Source organism: Oncorhynchus mykiss, chromosome 27 (genome assembly GCF_013265735.2).
Source record: "Oncorhynchus mykiss isolate Arlee chromosome 27, USDA_OmykA_1.1, whole genome shotgun sequence".
NCBI classification, from domain to species: Eukaryota; Metazoa; Chordata; class Actinopteri; order Salmoniformes; family Salmonidae; genus Oncorhynchus; species Oncorhynchus mykiss.
Window position 1 is genome coordinate 49,880,697 of NC_048591.1, and position 22,267 is coordinate 49,902,963.

The following is a 22,267-nucleotide window of genomic DNA, read 5'->3' on the forward strand; positions in this document are numbered from 1 at the left end:
TGGTTTCATCTGACCAGAGCACCTTCTTCCACATGTTTGGTGTGTCTCCCAGGTGGCTTGTGGCAAACTTTAAACAACACTTTTTATGGATATCTTTAAGAAATGGCTTTCTTCTTGCCACTCTTCCATAAAGGCCAGATTTGTGCAATTTACGACTGATTGTTGTCCTATGGACAGAGTCTCCCACCTCAGCTGTAGATCTCTGCAGTTCATCCAGAGTGATCATGGACCTCTTGGCTGCATCTCTGATCAGTCTTCTCCTTGTATGAGCTGAAAGTTTAGAGGGACGGCCAGGTCTTGGTAGATTTGCAGTGGTCTGATACTCCTTCCATTTCAATATTATCGCTTGCACAGTGCTCCTTGGGATGTTTAAAGCTTGGGAAATCTTTTTGTATCCAAATCCGGCTTTAAACTTCTTCACAACAGTATCTCGGACCTGCCTGGCGTGTTCCTTGTTCTTCATGATGCTCTCTGCGCTTTTAACGGACCTCTGAGACTATCACAGTGCAGGTGCATTTATACGGAGACTTGATTACACACAGGTGGATTGTATTTATCATCATTAGTCATTTAGGTCAACATTGGATCATTCAGAGATCCTCACTGAACTTCTGGAGAGAGTTTGCTGCACTGAAAGTAAAGGGGCTGAATAATTTTGCACGCCCAATTTTTCAGTTTTTGATTTGTTAAAAAAGTTTGAAATATCCAATAAATGTTGTTCCCCTTCATGATTGTGTCCCACTTGTTGTTGATTCTTCACAAAAAAATACAGTTTTATATCTTTATGTTTGAAGCCTGAAATGTGGCAAAAGGTCGCAAAGTTCAAGGGGGCCGAATACTTTCGCAAGGCACTGTATCTACTGTTTGTTTATGCATTTCTTTGAATCACTAAGTTAGTAAATAAATTATTTAAGACAATTGATGTATGGATGACTCATCGTAAAGACTGGGTTCGTGCAGATCAAGAATTTACAAAGTTTGGAAGGAGACTAACGTGAGGTAAAATAAATAATTCATTAACAAAGATGACTAATTGATCAGATATTAAAATATATCTGAAAAGTTGTATGAGGAAAATTATAACTTTGTAATCTGAATATTTTCCTTGGTTCCCCGACTTCCTAGTTAATTACATTTGCCTGATTAGTTAATCACGAAATGTTAATTACAGAGAATCTTTGATAAAAACTATGAGTCTTCAGTTAATGATAGTGAAGACACAACAGTATTTATCCCTGTGTTTCCTGTCTCTCTGTACCAGTGTATTTATCCCTGTGTTTCCTGTCTCTCTGTACCAGTGTATTTATCTCTGTGTTCCCTGTCTCTCTGTACCAGTGTATTTATCCCTGTGTTTCCTGTCTCTCTGTACCAGTGTATTTATCCCTGTGTTTCCTGTCTCTCTGTACCAGTGTATTTATCCCTGTGTTTCCTGTCTCTCTGTGCCAGTGTATTTGTCCCTGGGCTTCCTATCTCACTGTACCAGTGTATTTATCCCTGTGTTTCCTGTCTCTCTGTACCAGTGTATTTATCCCTGTGTTTCCTGTCTCTCTGTACCAGTGTATTTATCCCTGTGTTTCCTGTCTCTCTCTACCAGTGTATTTATCCCTGTGTTTCCTGTCTCTCTGTACCAGTGTATTTATCCCTGTGTTTCCTGTGTCTCTGTTCCAGTGTATTTATCCCTGTGTTTCCTGTCTCTCTGTTCCAGTGTATTTATCCCTGTGCTTCCTGTCTCTCTGTACCAGTGTATTTAACCCTGTGTTTCCTGTCTCTCTGTACCAGTGTATTTATCCCTGTGTTTCCTGTCTCTCTGTGCCAGTGTATTTATCCCTGTGTTTCCGGTCTCTCTGTCCCAGTGCATGTATCCCTGTGTTTCCTGTCTCTCTGTGCCAGTGTATTTATCCCTGTGTTTCCTGTCTCTCTCTACCAGTGTATTTATCCCTGTGTTTCCTGTCTCTCTGTACCAGTGTATTTATCCCTGTGTTTCCTGTCTCTCTGTTCCAGTGTATTTATCCCTGTGCTTCCTGTCTCTCTGTACCAGTGTATTTAACCCTGTGTTTCCTGTCTCTCTGTACCAGTGTATTTATCCCTGTGTTTCCGGTCTCTCTGTCCCAGTGCATGTATCCCTGTGTTTCCTGTCTCTCTGTGCCAGTGTATTTATCCCTGTGTTTCCTGTCTCTCTGTACCAGTGTATTGTTCCCTGTGTTTCCTGTCTCTCTGTACCAGTGTATTTATCCCTGTGTTTCCTGTCTCTCTGTGTATTTATCCCTGTGTTTCCTGTCTCTCTGTGCCAGTTTGTCTTGTATGTTCCAAGTCAACCAGCATTTTCCCCATAATCCTGCCTTTGCAATTCTCTTTATCTAGTCCTCCCGGTTTTGACCCTTGCCTGTTCTGGACTCCGTACCCGCCTGCCTGCCTTGACTACGAGCCATTCTGCTACTCTGTACCTCCTGAACTCTGATCTGGTTTTGATTTTTTTGCCAGAAGAGTACCCTCCCCCCTGTCACTCTACCTAGTAAGGGGTTATTTCCAAGGTGAACCACGGAGCAAAGCTATGCTTGGCAGGACAGTCTAGTGCATGCAGACAGTATCGTCAGTGAACGAGGAGAGAGTGCAGAGCAACACACAGCATTTGATTTGAATTTAGCTGCCGGTGATGGGCAGGACTTGCAGGATGTATGTTTGTAAATTAATTTGATCAAGCTAAGTAGCCTATTGATTCGTTCTTGATGAATAAATACAACTAAAGCGTTTGGTTTCTCATTAAGCCATTTCAAACTATCAATAAAGTTATAGTAGCTTGTTTATAACTATCTTATCTGCCTGCTACCAAGGCTGTTAGACTTTACAAAAACAAGCAAAAATGTATTACTGAATAAAAACTGACATACCTTTCGATATTTTACCCAGATTTCTATTGAGATATTGTGTTTCTTTAAAACAGCTCAGGAGGTATGAACATACAGGCTGTAGGAAATGTTTATTTCAGGTGTTTGACAACGTTCTCCTCCCGTTGCGTAGTGAAGGGAAGACCCATGACTTTACCACAGGGGTGTAACAGAGCCACGATGCAGTGAGGCAGGTTTGATTAAGAGTGTTAGAACCAGGGCAGGACAGAGGTGAGGCAACACACAGTTCCTGCTTGAGCTTGAATCCTCCAAGGTAATTACCATCCACTTTCACTGGGGAACAGATGCCAGCATCTCACTGGAAAGAGGCATAGATTGAACCCTCTGATTGGTCAGACTCCAGCATCTGGGGGAAGACACAGCTTGCAAGAGCCGAAGGGTTCAGCAGCGAGGTGTGCCAATATAATTTTCATCCTTTTAGACCCAAATTCTCGGTACGGGCTGAATATGCGAGAGTCGTCTGCCAAGAAAGTGTTTGGTGTAATGGGCTGTACGGCTGAATGGAGCATCGTATTAGACACCTTTATGTTGTGGAGCCTACCTTCTGAGAGAGACGACCCTCTGAGAGAACCTACCCTCTGAGAGAGACTACCCTCTGAGAGAGCCTACCTTCTGAGAGAGCCTACCTTCTGAGAGAGCCTACCTTCTGAGAGAGCCTACTCTCTTAGAGAGACTACCCTCTTAGAGAGACTACCCTCTTAGAGAGACTACCCTCTGAGAGAGCCGACCTTCTGAGAGAGACTACCTTCTGAGAGAGACTACCTTCTGAGAGAGACTACCTTCTGAGAGAGACGACCCTCAGAGAGACGACCTTCTGAGAGACGACCCTATGAGAGACGACCTTCTGAGAGAGACGACCCTCAGAGAGACGACTCTCAGAGAGACGACCCTTAGAGAGATGACCCTCAGAGATAACCTACCCTCTGAGAGACGACCTTCTGAGAGAGACTACCCTCTTAGAGAGACTACCCTCTTAGAGAGACTACCTTCTGAGAGAGCCTACCTTCTGAGAGAGACTACCTTCTGAGAGAGACTACCTTCTGAGAGAGACTACCCTCTGAGAGAGACGACCCTCTAAGAGAGACGACCCTCTGAGAGAGACAACCCTCTGAGAGAGACGACCCTCTGAGAGAACCTACCCTCTGAGAGAACCTACCCTCTGAGAGAACCTACCCTCTGAGAGAGACTACCTTATGAGAGAGACGACCTTCTGAGAGAGACGACCTTCTGAGAGAGACTACCTTCTGAGAGAGACGACCCTCTTAGAGAGACGACCCTCTTAGAGAGACGACCTTCTGAGAGAGCCTACCTTCTGAGAGAACCTAACCTCTGAGCGAGACCACCTTCTGAGAGAGCCTACCTTCTGAGAGAGACTACCTTCTGAGAGAGACGACCCTCAGAGTGACGACCCTCTGAGAGAGACGACCCTCTGAGAGAACCTACCCTCTGAGAGAACCTACCCTCTGAGAGAACCTACCCTCTGAGAGAGACTACCTTCTGAGAGAGACGACCTTCTGAGAGAGACGACCTTCTGAGAGAGACAACCTTCTTAGAGAGACTACCTTCTGAGAGAGACTACCTTCTGAGAGAGCCTACCTTCTGAGAGAGACTACCCTCTGAGAGAGACTACCTTCTGAGAGAGACTACCTTATGAGAGAGCCTACTCTCTGAGAGAGTCTACCCTCTGAGAGAGTCTACCCTCAGAGAGACGACCCTCAGAGAGACGACCCTCAGAGAGACGACCCTCAGAGAGACGACCCTCAGAGAGAACCTACCCTCTGAGAGAAGCTACCCTCTGAGAGAAGCTACCCTCTGAGAGAAGCTACCCTCTGAGAAAGTCTACACTCTGAGAGAGTCTACCCTATTAGAGAACCTACCATCTGAGAGAGACTACCCTGTTAGAGAACCTACCATCTGAGAGAGACTACCCTATTAGATTCTCTTGGTTTTTAAATACCCTTCCCCGACAACCTCACCACACCATTTAATTAAATACCCCTCCCTGATAACCACACCACACCATTTAATTAAATACCCCTCCACGATAACCTCCCCACACCATTTAATTAAATACCCCTCCCAGATAACCTCCCCAAACCATTTAATTAAATACCCCTCCACGATAACCTCACCAAACCATTTAATTAAATACCCCTCCACGATAACCTCCCCAAACCATTTAATTAAATACCCCTCCACTATAACCTCCCCAAACCATTTAATTAAATACCCCTCCCAGATAACCTCCCCAAACCATTTAATTAAATACCCCTCCACGATAACCTCACCAAACCATTTAATTAAATACCCCTCCACTATAACCTCCCCAAACCATTTAGTTAAATACCCCTCCACGATTATCTCCCCAAACCATTTAGTTAAATACCCCTCCACGATAACCTCCCCAAACCATTTAATTAAATACCCCTCCCAGATAACCTCCCCAAACCATTTAATTAAATACCCCTCCACTATAACCTCCCCAAACCATTTAGTTAAATACCCCTCCACGATAACCTCCCCAAACCATTTAATTAAATACCCCTCCCAGATAACCTCACCAAACCATTTAATTAAATACCCCTCCACGATAACCTCCCCAAACCATTTAGTTAAATACCCCTCCACGATAACCTCACCAAACCATTTAATTAAATACCCCTCCCAGATAACCTCCCCACACCATTCATTGGCCACAAATATGGATAATACAACAATTCTTATTTTTCCACCAGCTGAGGTAAGAAAGCAACCTGTTACTAGAAGAAGGAGAATACCTCTGTCTAACATGTCCTAGCATAATTTCTCCTCTGCTTGTGTTTTTGTATGAATCAGTGTTTTAATGACGTCTGAACATAGGTCTGACATCCAGATCACGGGGACCACTTCCTCTCTTCATATTCCATCTTTGTAAATGAGAGGAACAATCTGATTTACTATGGTAATGAGCTTAGCGTTATGTATGTCTCCAAGGAGTGCTTCACAACAAGGTTATTCAAATGCAGACAGAAAGAGATGAGCTGGAGAGGACATCGTACCTCATAGCGAGGTAAAATGCTAAATACCTGCTGCCACATCATCTGCATTGCCAACCGATACCTGTTTTCCCGGGGCATGAAAGTCCTTTTCATTTAAACGCATTGGGAACCTTGGAGCACATTTTCAATGACCCTCTGAAACCTTGACAATGACTAACACCAGCGCTGAACTAGGTGATGATGAGTGGCACTGCACTAGGTGATGATGAGTGGTGCTGCACTAGGTGATGATGAGTGGTGCTGCACTAGGTGATGATGAGTGGCGCTTCACTAGGTGATGATGAGTGGCGCTGCACTAGGTGATGATGAGTGGTGCTGCACTAGGTGATGATGAGTGGCACTGCACTAGGTGATGATGAGTGGTGCTGCACTAGGTGATGATGAGTGGTGCTGCACTAGGTGATGATGAGTGGTGCTGCACTAGGTGATGATGAGTGGTGCTGCACTAGGTGATGATGAGTGGTGCTTCACTAGGTGATGATGAGTGGTGCTGCACTAGGTGATGATGAGTGGCGCTTCACTAGGTGATGATGAGTGGTGCTGCACTAGGTGATGATGAGTGGTGCTGCACTAGGTGATGATGAGTGGCGCTTCACTAGGTGATGATGAGTGGTGCTGCACTAGGTGATGATGAGTGGTGCTGCACTAGGTGATGATGAGTGGTGCTGCACTAGGTGATGATGAGTGGCGCTTCACTAGGTGATGATGAGTGGTGCTGCACTAGGTGATGATGAGTGGCGCTTCACTAGGTGATGATGAGTGGTGCTGCACTAGGTGATGATGAGTGGCGCTGCACTAGGTGATGATGAGTGGCGCTTCACTAGGTGATGATGAGTGGTGCTGCACTAGGTGATGATGAGTGGTGCTGCACTAGGTGATGATGAGTGGCACTTCACTAGGTGATGATGAGTGGCGCTGCACTAGGTGATGATGAGTGGCACTGCACTAGGTGATGATGAGTGGCGCTGCACTAGGTGATGATGAGTGGTGCTGCACTAGGTGATGATGAGTGGTGCTGCACTAGGTGATGATGAGTGGCACTGCACTAGGTGATGATGAGTGGTGCTGCACTAGGTGATGATGAGTGGTGCTGCACTAGGTGATGATGAGTGGCACTGCACTAGGTGATGATGAGTGGTGCTGCACTAGGTGATGATGAGTGGTGCTGCACTAGGTGATGATGAGTGGTGCTGCACTAGGTGATGATGAGTGGTGCTGCACTAGGTGATGATGAGTGGTGCTGCACTAGGTGATGATGAGTGGTGCTGCACTAGGTGATGATGAGTGGTGCTGCACTAGGTGATGATGAGTGGCGCTTCACTAGGTGATGATGAGTGGCGCTGCACTAGGTGATGATGAGTGGTGCTGCACTAGGTGATGATGAGTGGTGCTGCACTAGGTGATGATGAGTGGTGCTGCACTAGGTGATGATGAGTGGTGCTTCACTAGGTGATGATGAGTGGTGCTGCACTAGGTGATGATGAGTGGCGCTGCACTAGGTGATGATGAGTGGCGCTTCACTAGGTGATGATGAGTGGCACTGCACTAGGTGATGATGAGTGGCGCTGCACTAGGTGATGATGAGTGGTGCTGCACTAGGTGATGATGAGTGGTGCTGCACTAGGTGATGATGAGTGGCACTTCACTAGGTGATGATGAGTGGCGCTGCACTAGGTGATGATGAGTGGTGCTGCACTAGGTGATGATGAGTGGTGCTGCACTAGGTGATGATGAGTGGTGCTGCACTAGGTGATGATGAGTGGCACTTCACTAGGTGATGATGAGTGGCGCTGCACTAGGTGATGATGAGTGGTGCTGCACTAGGTGATGATGAGTGGTGCTGCACTAGGTGATGATGAGTGGCACTGCACTAGGTGATGATGAGTGGTGCTGCACTAGGTGATGATGAGTGGTGCTGCACTAGGTGATGATGAGTGGCACTGCACTAGGTGATGATGAGTGGTGCTGCACTAGGTGATGATGAGTGGTGCTGCACTAGGTGATGATGAGTGGTGCTGCACTAGGTGATGATGAGTGGTGCTGCACTAGGTGATGATGAGTGGTGCTGCACTAGGTGATGATGAGTGGTGCTGCACTAGGTGATGATGAGTGGTGCTGCACTAGGTGATGATGAGTGGCGCTTCACTAGGTGATGATGAGTGGCGCTGCACTAGGTGATGATGAGTGGTGCTGCACTAGGTGATGATGAGTGGTGCTGCACTAGGTGATGATGAGTGGTGCTGCACTAGGTGATGATGAGTGGTGCTTCACTAGGTGATGATGAGTGGTGCTGCACTAGGTGATGATGAGTGGCGCTGCACTAGGTGATGATGAGTGGCGCTTCACTAGGTGATGATGAGTGGCACTGCACTAGGTGATGATGAGTGGCGCTGCACTAGGTGATGATGAGTGGTGCTGCACTAGGTGATGATGAGTGGTGCTGCACTAGGTGATGATGAGTGGCACTTCACTAGGTGATGATGAGTGGCGCTGCACTAGGTGATGATGAGTGGTGCTGCACTAGGTGATGATGAGTGGTGCTGCACTAGGTGATGATGAGTGGCACTTCACTAGGTGATGATGAGTGGCGCTGCACTAGGTGATGATGAGTGGTGCTGCACTAGGTGATGATGAGTGGTGCTGCACTAGGTGATGATGAGTGGTGCTGCACTAGGTGATGATGAGTGGTGCTGCACTAGGTGATGATGAGTGGTGCTTCACTAGGTGATGATGAGTGGTGCTGCACTAGGTGATGATGAGTGGTGCTGCACTAGGTGATGATGAGTGGTGCTGCACTAGGTGATGATGAGTGGCGCTTCACTAGGTGATGATGAGTGGTGCTTCACTAGGTGATGATGAGTGGTGCTGCACTAGGTGATGATGAGTGGTGCTTCACTAGGTGATGATGAGTGGTGCTGCACTAGGTGATGATGAGTGGTGCTGCACTAGGTGATGATGAGTGGCGCTTCACTAGGTGATGATGAGTGGTGCTGCACTAGGTGATGATGAGTGGTGCTTCACTAGGTGATGATGAGTGGCGCTGCACTAGGTGATGATGAGTGGTGCTGCACTAGGTGATGATGAGTGGTGCTGCACTAGGTGATGATGAGTGGTGCTGCACTAGGTGATGATGAGTGGCGCTTCACTAGGTGATGATGAGTGGTGCTGCACTAGGTGATGATGAGTGGTGCTGCACTAGGTGATGATGAGTGGCGCTGCACTAGGTGATGATGAGTGGTGCTGCACTAGGTGATGATGAGTGGCACTGCACTAGGTGATGATGAGTGGTGCTGCACTAGGTGATGATGAGTGGCGCTTCACTAGGTGATGATGAGTGGTGCTGCACTAGGTGATGATGAGTGGTGCTGCACTAGGTGATGATGAGTGGTGCTGCACTAGGTGATGATGAGTGGCGCTGCACTAGGTGATGATGAGTGGCGCTTCACTAGGTGATGATGAGTGGTGCTGCACTAGGTGATGATGAGTGGCGCTGCACTAGGTGATGATGAGTGGTGCTGCACTAGGTGATGATGAGTGGTGCTGCACTAGGTGATGATGAGTGGTGCTGCACTAGGTGATGATGAGTGGTGCTGCACTAGGTGATGATGAGTGGTGCTGCACTAGGTGATGATGAGTGGTGCTGCACTAGGTGATGATGAGTGGCACTGCACTAGGTGATGATGAGTGGTGCTGCACTAGGTGATGATGAGTGGCGCTGCACTAGGTGATGATGAGTGGTGCTGCACTAGGTGATGATGAGTGGCACTGCACTAGGTGATGATGAGTGGTGCTGCACTAGGTGATGATGAGTGGTGCTGCACTAGGTGATGATGAGTGGTGCTGCACTAGGTGATGATGAGTGGTGCTGCACTAGGTGATGATGAGTGGTGCTGCACTAGGTGATGATGAGTGGTGCTGCACTAGGTGATGATGAGTGGTGCTGCACTAGGTGATGATGAGTGGTGCTGCACTAGGTGATGATGAGTGGCGCTGCACTAGGTGATGATGAGTGGCACTGCACTAGGTGATGATGAGTGGTGCTGCACTAGGTGATGATGAGTGGCACTGCACTAGGTGATGATGAGTGGCACTGCACTAGGTGATGATGAGTGGCACTGCACTAGGTGATGATGAGTGGTGCTGCACTAGGTGATGATGAGTGGTGCTGCACTAGGTGATGATGAGTGGTGCTGCACTAGGTGATGATGAGTGGTGCTGCACTAGGTGATGATGAGTGGTGCTGCACTAGGTGATGATGAGTGGTGCTGCACTAGGTGATGATGAGTGGTGCTGCACTAGGTGATGATGAGTGGTGCTGCACTAGGTGATGATGAGTGGCGCTTCACTAGGTGATGATGAGTGGTGCTGCACTAGGTGATGATGAGTGGTGCTGCACTAGGTGATGATGAGTGGTGCTGCACTAGGTGATGATGAGTGGTGCTTCACTAGGTGATGATGAGTGGTGCTGCACTAGGTGATGATGAGTGGCACTGCACTAGGTGATGATGAGTGGTGCTGCACTAGGTGATGATGAGTGGTGCTGCACTAGGTGATGATGAGTGGTGCTGCACTAGGTGATGATGAGTGGCGCTGCACTAGGTGATGATGAGTGGTGCTGCACTAGGTGATGATGAGTGGTGCTGCACTAGGTGATGATGAGTGGTGCTGCACTAGGTGATGATGAGTGGTGCTGCACTAGGTGATGATGAGTGGCGCTGCACTAGGTGATGATGAGTGGCGCTGCACTAGGTGATGATGAGTGGCGCTGCACTAGGTGATGATGAGTGGCGCTTCACTAGGTGATGATGAGTGGTGCTGCACTAGGTGATGATGAGTGGTGCTGCACTAGGTGATGATGAGTGGCGCTTCACTAGGTGATGATGAGTGGCGCTTCACTAGGTGATGATGAGTGGTGCTGCACTAGGTGATGATGAGTGGTGCTGCACTAGGTGATGATGAGTGGTGCTGCACTAGGTGATGATGAGTGGTGCTGCACTAGGTGATGATGAGTGGCGCTGAACTAGGTGATGATGAGTGGTGCTGCACTAGGTGATGATGAGTGGTGCTGCACTAGGTGATGATGAGTGGCACTGCACTAGGTGATGATGAGTGGTGCTGCACTAGGTGATGATGAGTGGCACTGCACTAGGTGATGATGAGTGGTGCTGCACTAGGTGATGATGAGTGGTGCTGCACTAGGTGATGATGAGTGGCACTGCACTAGGTGATGATGAGTGGTGCTGCACTAGGTGATGATGAGTGGTGCTGCACTAGGTGATGATGAGTGGCACTGCACTAGGTGATGATGAGTGGCACTGCACTAGGTGATGATGAGTGGCGCTGCACTAGGTGATGATGAGTGGTGCTGCACTAGGTGATGATGAGTGGTGCTGCACTAGGTGATGATGAGTGGTGCTGCACTAGGTGATGATGAGTGGTGCTGCACTAGGTGATGATGAGTGGTGCTGCACTAGGTGATGATGAGTGGTGCTGCACTAGGTGATGATGAGTGGTGCTGCACTAGGTGATGATGAGTGGTGCTGCACTAGGTGATGATGAGTGGTGCTGCACTAGGTGATGATGAGTGGTGCTGCACTAGGTGATGATGAGTGGTGCTGCACTAGGTGATGATGAGTGGTGCTGCACTAGGTGATGATGAGTGGTGCTGCACTAGGTGATGATGAGTGGTGCTGCACTAGGTGATGATGAGTGGTGCTGCACTAGGTGATGATGAGTGGTGCTGCACTAGGTGATGATGAGTGGTGCTGCACTAGGTGATGATGAGTGGTGCTGCACTAGGTGATGATGAGTGGTGCTGCACTAGGTGATGATGAGTGGTGCTGCACTAGGTGATGATGAGTGGTGCTGCACTAGGTGATGATGAGTGGTGCTGCACTAGGTGATGATGAGTGGTGCTGCACTAGGTGATGATGAGTGGTGCTGCACTAGGTGATGATGAGTGGTGCTGCACTAGGTGATGATGAGTGGTGCTGCACTAGGTGATGATGAGTGGTGCTGCACTAGGTGATGATGAGTGGTGCTGCACTAGGTGATGATGAGTGGTGCTGCACTAGGTGATGATGAGTGGTGCTTCACTAGGTGATGATGAGTGGCACTTCACTAGGTGATGATGAGTGGCACTGCACTAGGTGATGATGAGTGGCACTGCACTAGGTGATGATGAGTGGTGCTGCACTAGGTGATGATGAGTGGCACTGCACTAGGTGATGATGAGTGGCACTGCACTAGGTGATGATGAGTGGTGCTGCACTAGGTGATGATGAGTGGCGCTGCACTAGGTGATGATGAGTGGTGCTGCACTAGGTGATGATGAGTGGTGCTGCACTAGGTGATGATGAGTGGCACTGCACTAGGTGATGATGAGTGGTGCTGCACTAGGTGATGATGAGTGGCACTGCACTAGGTGATGATGAGTGGTGCTGCACTAGGTGATGATGAGTGGCACTGCACTAGGTGATGATGAGTGGCACTGCACTAGGTGATGATGAGTGGCGCTGCACTAGGTGATGATGAGTGGTGCTTCACTAGGTGATGATGAGTGGTGCTGCACTAGGTGATGATGAGTGGTGCTTCACTAGGTGATGATGAGTGGTGCTGCACTAGGTGATGATGAGTGGTGCTGCACTAGGTGATGATGAGTGGCACTGCACTAGGTGATGATGAGTGGCACTGCACTAGGTGATGATGAGTGGTGCTGCACTAGGTGATGATGAGTGGTGCTTCACTAGGTGATGATGAGTGGTGCTGCACTAGGTGATGATGAGTGGTGCTGCACTAGGTGATGATGAGTGGCACTGCACTAGGTGATGATGAGTGGCACTGCACTAGGTGATGATGAGTGGTGCTGCACTAGGTGATGATGAGTGGTGCTGCACTAGGTGATGATGAGTGGTGCTGCACTAGGTGATGATGAGTGGTGCTGCACTAGGTGATGATGAGTGGTGCTGCACTAGGTGATGATGAGTGGTGCTGCACTAGGTGATGATGAGTGGTGCTGCACTAGGTGATGATGAGTGGCGCTTCACTAGGTGATGATGAGTGGTGCTGCACTAGGTGATGATGAGTGGTGCTGCACTAGGTGATGATGAGTGGTGCTGCACTAGGTGATGATGAGTGGTGCTTCACTAGGTGATGATGAGTGGTGCTGCACTAGGTGATGATGAGTGGCACTGCACTAGGTGATGATGAGTGGTGCTGCACTAGGTGATGATGAGTGGTGCTGAACTAGGTGATGATGAGTGGCGCTGCACTAGGTGATGATGAGTGGCGCTTCACTAGGTGATGATGAGTGGTGCTGCACTAGGTGATGATGAGTGGTGCTGCACTAGGTGATGATGAGTGGTGCTGCACTAGGTGATGATGAGTGGTGCTGCACTAGGTGATGATGAGTGGTGCTGCACTAGGTGATGATGAGTGGTGCTGCACTAGGTGATGATGAGTGGTGCTGCACTAGGTGATGATGAGTGGTGCTGCACTAGGTGATGATGAGTGGTGCTGCACTAGGTGATGATGAGTGGTGCTGCACTAGGTGATGATGAGTGGTGCTGCACTAGGTGATGATGAGTGGTGCTGCACTAGGTGATGATGAGTGGTGCTGCACTAGGTGATGATGAGTGGTGCTGCACTAGGTGATGATGAGTGGCGCTTCACTAGGTGATGATGAGTGGCGCTGCACTAGGTGATGATGAGTGGTGCTGCACTAGGTGATGATGAGTGGTGCTGCACTAGGTGATGATGAGTGGTGCTGCACTAGGTGATGATGAGTGGTGCTGCACTAGGTGATGATGAGTGGCGCTTCACTAGGTGATGATGAGTGGTGCTGCACTAGGTGATGATGAGTGGTGCTGCACTAGGTGATGATGAGTGGTGCTGCACTAGGTGATGATGAGTGGTGCTGCACTAGGTGATGATGAGTGGCGCTTCACTAGGTGATGATGAGTGGTGCTGCACTAGGTGATGATGAGTGGTGCTGCACTAGGTGATGATGAGTGGCGCTTCACTAGGTGATGATGAGTGGCGCTTCACTAGGTGATGATGAGTGGCACTTCACTAGGTGATGATGAGTGGCGCTTCACTAGGTGATGATGAGTGGCGCTTCACTAGGTGATGATGAGTGGTGCTGCACTAGGTGATGATGAGTGGTGCTGCACTAGGTGATGATGAGTGGTGCTGCACTAGGTGATGATGAGTGGTGCTGCACTAGGTGATGATGAGTGGCGCTTCACTAGGTGATGATGAGTGGCACTTCACTAGGTGATGATGAGTGGCGCTGCACTAGGTGATGATGAGTGGTGCTGCACTAGGTGATGATGAGTGGTGCTGCACTAGGTGATGATGAGTGGTGCTGCACTAGGTGATGATGAGTGGTGCTGCACTAGGTGATGATGAGTGGTGCTGCACTAGGTGATGATGAGTGGTGCTGCACTAGGTGATGATGAGTGGTGCTGCACTAGGTGATGATGAGTGGCGCTTCACTAGGTGATGATGAGTGGTGCTGCACTAGGTGATGATGAGTGGTGCTTCACTAGGTGATGATGAGTGGTGCTGCACTAGGTGATGATGAGTGGTGCTGCACTAGGTGATGATGAGTGGTGCTGCACTAGGTGATGATGAGTGGTGCTGCACTAGGTGATGATGAGTGGTGCTGCACTAGGTGATGATGAGTGGTGCTGCACTAGGTGATGATGAGTGGTGCTGCACTAGGTGATGATGAGTGGCGCTGCACTAGGTGATGATGAGTGGCGCTTCACTAGGTGATGATGAGTGGTGCTGCACTAGGTGATGATGAGTGGCGCTGCACTAGGTGATGATGAGTGGCGCTTCACTAGGTGATGATGAGTGGTGCTGCACTAGGTGATGATGAGTGGTGCTGCACTAGGTGATGATGAGTGGTGCTGCACTAGGTGATGATGAGTGGCGCTTCACTAGGTGATGATGAGTGGTGCTTCACTAGGTGATGATGAGTGGTGCTGCACTAGGTGATGATGAGTGGCGCTTCACTAGGTGATGATGAGTGGTGCTGCACTAGGTGATGATGAGTGGTGCTGCACTAGGTGATGATGAGTGGTGCTGCACTAGGTGATGATGAGTGGTGCTGCACTAGGTGATGATGAGTGGCACTTCACTAGGTGATGATGAGTGGCGCTTCACTAGGTGATGATGAGTGGTGCTGCACTAGGTGATGATGAGTGGCACTTCACTAGGTGATGATGAGTGGTGCTGCACTAGGTGATGATGAGTGGCGCTTCACTAGGTGATGATGAGTGGCGCTTCACTAGGTGATGATGAGTGGTGCTGCACTAGGTGATGATGAGTGGTGCTGCACTAGGTGATGATGAGTGGTGCTGCACTAGGTGATGATGAGTGGTGCTGCACTAGGTGATGATGAGTGGCACTTCACTAGGTGATGATGAGTGGTGCTGCACTAGGTGATGATGAGTGGTGCTGCACTAGGTGATGATGAGTGGTGCTGCACTAGGTGATGATGAGTGGCGCTTCACTAGGTGATGATGAGTGGCGCTTCACTAGGTGATGATGAGTGGTGCTGCACTAGGTGATGATGAGTGGCGCTGCACTAGGTGATGATGAGTGGCACTTCACTAGGTGATGATGAGTGGTGCTGCACTAGGTGATGATGAGTGGTGCTGCACTAGGTGATGATGAGTGGTGCTGCACTAGGTGATGATGAGTGGCGCTTCACTAGGTGATGATGAGTGGCGCTTCACTAGGTGATGATGAGTGGTGCTGCACTAGGTGATGATGAGTGGTGCTGCACTAGGTGATGATGAGTGGTGCTGCACTAGGTGATGATGAGTGGTGCTGCACTAGGTGATGATGAGTGGCGCTTCACTAGGTGATGATGAGTGGCGCTTCACTAGGTGATGATGAGTGGTGCTGCACTAGGTGATGATGAGTGGTGCTGCACTAGGTGATGATGAGTGGTGCTGCACTAGGTGATGATGAGTGGTGCTGCACTAGGTGATGATGAGTGGTGCTGCACTAGGTGATGATGAGTGGTGCTGCACTAGGTGATGATGAGTGGTGCTGCACTAGGTGATGATGAGTGGTGCTGCACTAGGTGATGATGAGTGGTGCTGCACTAGGTGATGATGAGTGGTGCTGCACTAGGTGATGATGAGTGGTGCTGCACTAGGTGATGATGAGTGGCGCTTCACTAGGTGATGATGAGTGGCGCTTCACTAGGTGATGATGAGTGGTGCTGCACTAGGTGATGATGAGTGGTGCTGCACTAGGTGATGATGAGTGGTGCTGCACTAGGTGATGATGAGTGGTGCTGCACTAGGTGATGATGAGTGGCGCTTCACTAGGTGATGATGAGTGGTGCTGCACTAGGTGATGATGAGTGGTGCTGCACTAGGTGATGATGAGTGGTGCTGCACTAGGTGATGATGAGTGGCGCTTCACTAGGTGATGATGAGTGGTGCTGCACTAGGTGATGATGAGTGGTGCTGCACTAGGTGATGATGAGTGGTGCTGCACTAGGTGATGATGAGTGGCGCTTCACTAGGTGATGATGAGTGGTGCTGCACTAGGTGATGATGAGTGGTGCTGCACTAGGTGATGATGAGTGGTGCTGCACTAGGTGATGATGAGTGGTGCTGCACTAGGTGATGATGAGTGGTGCTGCACTAGGTGATGATGAGTGGTGCTGCACTAGGTGATGATGAGTGGTGCTGAACTAGGTGATGATGAGTGGCGCTTCACTAGGTGATGATGAGTGATCCTGTGTGTAGCCAGATGTATCAAAAATCTACTCAGGTTAGAGAAGAGAGAGAAAGAGAGAGAGAGAGAAACACCTGAATCCAACACCTCTCCTCTCCTTTCTCCAGCACCGCCGTCCGAGCCTAGACCCCTGAGAGGCTAACAGTATAAAAAGACCTAGCATCCCATTCACCAATGACAACCATTGATTCAGTTAATTTTATGCGGGAGAGATGATTTCCCTGATGGCTGGTTTGGCCAGGGCACATTGTGCGTGATTAGAGAAAGCTACAAATGATAAAGCTTCCTGACCATCTATTCTTGACACTGCCAGCAGAGCTGAGGCCCTTGGCCACCAAGGGGAAAACACATTTGTAATGAATATCTGATGTAAACACATTACAGGAAGTGAAATATTAGACCACTTCCGGGTGGCGTGCCTGAGTGCTCATGTATTACAGTACCTAAATCTGCCATTAGGTTTCCACTTGGGAATCACGTCATGATGACAGTCAATCTGCCCATAAGGTTTCCACCTGGGAATCACGTCATGATGACAGTCAATCTGCCCATAAGGTTTCCACCTGGGAATCACGTCATGATGACAGTCAATCTGCCCATTAGGTTTCCACCTGGGAATCACGTCATGATGACAGTCAATCTGCCCATTAGGTTTCCACCTGGGAATCACGTCATGATGACAGTCAATCTGCCATTAGGTTTCCACCTGGGAATCACGTCATGATGACAGTCAATCTGCAATTAGGTTTCCACCTGGGAATCACGTCATGATGACAGTCAATCTGCCCATTAGGTTTCCACCTGGGAATCACGTCATGATGACAGTCAATCTGCCATTAGGTTTCCACCTGGGAATCACATCATGATGACAGTCAATCTGCCATTAGGTTTCCACCTGGGAATCACGTCATGATGACAGTCAATCTGCCATTAGGTTTCCACCTGGGAATCACGTCATGATGACAGTCAATCTGCCATTAGGTTTCCACCTGGGAATCACGTCATGATGACAGTCAATCTGCCATTAGGTTTCCACCTGGGAATCACGTCATGATGACAGTCAATCTGCCATTAGGTTTCCACCTGGGAATCACGTCATGATGACAGTCAATCTGCCATTAGGTTTCCACCTGGGAATCACGTCATGATGACAGTCAATCTGCCATTAGGTTTCCACCTGGGAATCACGTCATGATGACAGTCAATCTGCCATTAGGTTTCCACCTGGGAATCACGTCATCATGACGTCATGATGACAGTCAATCTGCCCATAAGGTTTCCACCTGGGAATCACGTCATGATGACAGTCAATCTGCCATTAGGTTTCCACCTGGGAATCACGTCATGATGACAGTCAATCTGCCATTAGGTTTCCACCTGGGAATCACATCATGATGACGTCATGATGACAGTCAATCTGCCATAAGGTTTCCACCTGGGAATCACGTCATGATGACAGTCAATCTGCCATTAGGTTTCCACCTGGGAATCACGTCATGATGACAGTCAATCTGCCATTAGGTTTCCACCTGGGAATCACGTCATGATGACGTCATGATGACAGTCAATCTGCCATTAGGTTTCCACCTGGGAATCACGTCATGATGACAGTCAATCTGCCATTAGGTTTCCACCTGGGAATCACGTCATGATGACAGTCAATCTGCCCATAAGGTTTCCACCTGGGAATCACGTCATGATGACAGTCAATCTGCCATTAGATTTCCACCTGGGAATCACATCATGATGACAGTCAATCTGCCATTAGATTTCCACCTGGGAATCACGTCATGATGACAGTCAATCTGCCCATAAGGTTTCCACCTGGGAATCACGTCATGATGACAGTCAATCTGCCATTAGATTTCCACCTGGGAATCACATCATGATGACAGTCAATCTGCCATTAGATTTCCACCTGGGAATCACGTCATGATGACAGTCAATCTGCCATTAGATTTCCACCTGGGAATCACATCATGATGACAGTCAATCTGCCATTAGATTTCCACCTGGGAATCACGTCATGATGACAGTCAATCTGCCATTAGGTTTCCACCTGGGAATCACATCATGATGACAGTCAATCTGCCATTAGATTTCCACCTGGGAATCACGTCATGATGACAGTCAATCTGCCATTAGATTTCCACCTGGGAATCACGTCATGATGACAGTCAATCTGCCATTAGGTTTCCACCTGGGAATCACATCATGATGACAGTCAATCTGCCATTAGATTTCCACCTGGATGAGGAGGGTACAGACTGTGAGGTATGAGGAGGCTGTCAGTGATGTGTGTAGAGGGATGAAGGTGTGTGTCAGGGGCATGTGTAGAGGGATGAAGGGGTGTGTCAGGGGCGTGTGTAGAGGGGTGAAGGGGTGTGTCAGGGGCATGGGTAGAGGGATGAAGGGGTGTGTCAGGGGCGTGTGTAGAGGGGTGAAGGGGTGTGTCAGGGGCATGTGTAGAGGGATGAAGGGGTGTGTCAGGGGCGTGTGTAGAGGGGTGAAGGGGTGTGTCAGGGGCATGTGTAGAGGGATGAAGGCGTGTGTCAGGGGCGTGTGTAGAGGGATGAAGGGGTGTGTCAAAGGCATGTGTAGAGGGATGAAGGGGTGTGTCAGGGGCGTGTGTAGAGGGATGAAGGGGTGTGTCAGTGGCGTGTGTAGAGGGGTGAATGGGTGTGTCAGGGGCTTCTCACCATCTGTTCTGAGTGTGAGTGGCGTGGGCGGGCTGAGGACCCTGGCGTTGGTCACTGTGTTCTTCACCAGACAGATGTAGCTGCCCACGTCGCTAGGCTGCACTTTGGACACGTACAGGTTGCCCGTTACCTGGGAGATGAACCGTCGGCTATCCTCGGCCACAAACGATGGGAACTCGTTGAACACCCAGCTGTACATGATCTCTGGAGAGGAGGAGGAGAGGAGAGCAGAGGAGGAGAGCACAGGAAGAGGAGACACGGAGAGGAGATGAGAAACGGAGAGGAGGAGGAGAGGAGGAGGAGACACGGAGGGGCACGCAAAACAAACATAAATGAGTATACGGATGAGACTACTGTAGTCTACCTGAGAGAGGACACCACATTACTGTAGTCTACCTGAGAGAGGACACGACATTACTGTAGTCTACCTGAGAGAGGACACCACATTACTGTAGTCTACCTGAGAGAGGACACCACATTACTGTAGTCTACCTGAGAGAGGACACCACATTACTGTAGTCTACCTGAGAGAGGACACCACATTACTGTAGTCTACCTGAGAGAGGACACCACATTACTGTAGTCTACCTGAGAGAGGACACCACATTACTGTAGTCTACCTGAGAGAGGACACCACATTACTGTAGTCTACCTGAGAGAGGACACCACATTACTGTAGTCTACCTGAGAGAGGACACCACATTACTGTAGTCTACCTGAGAGAGGACACCACATTACTGTAGTCTACCTGAGAGAGGACACCACATTACTGTAGTCTATCTGAGAGAGGACACCACATTACTGTAGTCTACCTGAGAGAGGACACCACATTACTGTAGTCTACCTGAGAGAGGACACCACATTACTGTAGTCTACCTGAGAGAGGACACCACATTACTGTAGTCTACCTGAGAGAGGACACCACATTACTGTAGTCTACCTGAGAGAGGACACCACATTACTGTAGTCTACCTGAGAGAGGACACCACATTACTGTAGTCTACCTGAGAGAGGACACCACATTACTGTAGTCTACCTGAGAGAGGACACCACATTACTGTAGTCTACCTGAGAGAGGACACCACATTACTGTAGTCTACCTGAGAGAGGACACCACATTACTGTAGTCTACCTGAGAGAGGACACCACATTACTGTAGTCTACCTGAGAGAGGACACCACATTACTGTAGTCTACCTGAGAGAGGACACCACATTACTGTAGTCTACCTGAGAGAGGACACCACATTACTGTAGTCTACCTGAGAGAGGACACCACATTACTGTAGTCTACCTGAGAGAGGACACCACATTACTGTAGTCTACCTGAGAGAGGACACCACATTACTGTAGTCTACCTGAGAGAGGACACCACATTACTGTAGTCTACCTGAGAGAGGACACCACATTACTGTAGTCTACCTGAGAGAGGACACCACATTACTGTAGTCTACCTGAGAGAGGACACCACATTACTGTAGTCTACCTGAGAGAGGACACCAGTGTAAGACTGCTGCTGCTGTTACGTACAGTTAGATGCATTCATCTTAGATAGCTACGTGAGACAACCACATATCACAGTCAAATATATAGAATACGAATAATCCATTCCAGCTAAACTGTGGATATATCGACGAATAAGACATCCGAGGACATTAATATTTTACACACACATGAAGGTACCCATAAGCACACATTTCTGATGAAAAACACATATGTGAAAAAAAAGTGTTGATTTGGCATTTGGGAAATAAATGATTCAACTCCTCATTCCTACAGTTCAAATAGCACCCTATTCCCTATGTAGTGCACTACTACCAGGGCCCTCTGGTCTAAAGTAGTGCACTACTACCAGGGCCCTCTGGTCTAAAGTAGTGCACTACTACTACCAGGGCCCTCTGGTCTAAAGTAGTGCACTACTACTACCAGGGCCCTCTGGTCTAAAGTAGTGCACCACTACTACCAGGGCCCTCTGGTCTAAAGTAGTGCACTACTACTACCAGGGCCCTCTGGTCTAAAGTAGTGCACTACTACTACCAGGGCCCTCTGGTCTAAAGTAGTGCACTACTACCAGGGCCCTCTGGTCTAAAGTAGTGCACTACTACCAGGGCCCTCTGGTCTAAAGTAGTGCACTACTACTACCAGGGCCCTCTGGTCTAAAGTAGTGCACTACTACTACCAGGGCCCTCTGGTCTAAAGTAGTGCACTACTACTACCAGGGCCCTCTGGTCTAAAGTAGTGCACTACTACTACCAGGGCCCTCTGGTCTAAAGTAGTGCACCACTACTACCAGGGCCCTCTGGTCTAAAGTAGTGCACTACTACCAGGGCCCTCTGGTCTAAAGTAGTGCACTACTACTACCAGGGCCCTCTGGTCTAAAGTAGTGCACTACTACTACCAGGGCCCTCTGGTCTAAAGTAGTGCACTACTACTACCAGGGCCCTCTGGTCTAAAGTAGTGCACTACTACTACCAGGGCCCTCTGGTCTAAAGTAGTGCACCACTACTACCAGGGCCCTCTGGTCTAAAGTAGTGCACTACTACTACCAGGGCCCTCTGGTCTAAAGTAGTGCACTACTACTACCAGGGCCCTCTGGTCTAAAGTAGTGCACTACTACTACCAGGGCCCTCTGGTCTAAAGTAGTGCACTACTACTACCAGGGCCCTCTGGTCTAAAGTAGTGCACTACTACTACCAGGGCCCTCTGGTCTAAAGTAGTGCACCACTACTACCAGGGCCCTCTGGTCTAAAGTAGTGCACTACTACTACCAGGGCCCTCTGGTCTAAAGTAGTGCACCACTACTACCAGGGCCCTCTGGTCTAAAGTAGTGCACTACTACTACCAGGGCCCTCTGGTCTAAAG

At 49.0% G+C, this 22,267-nt stretch overlaps 1 protein-coding gene across 1 annotated transcript in view; it reads right to left on the reverse strand.

Moving 5' to 3' along the window:
* The window catches only part of LOC110519322 (contactin-5), a 560,400-nt gene that overhangs the window by 224,541 nt on the left and 313,592 nt on the right, over positions 1-22,267 (reverse strand). The window contains exon 7 of the mRNA XM_036964829.1: positions 19,408-19,611. Coding sequence (XP_036820724.1) covers positions 19,408-19,611 — 204 coding nt within the window. The remainder of the gene's footprint in view (positions 1-19,407; positions 19,612-22,267) is intronic.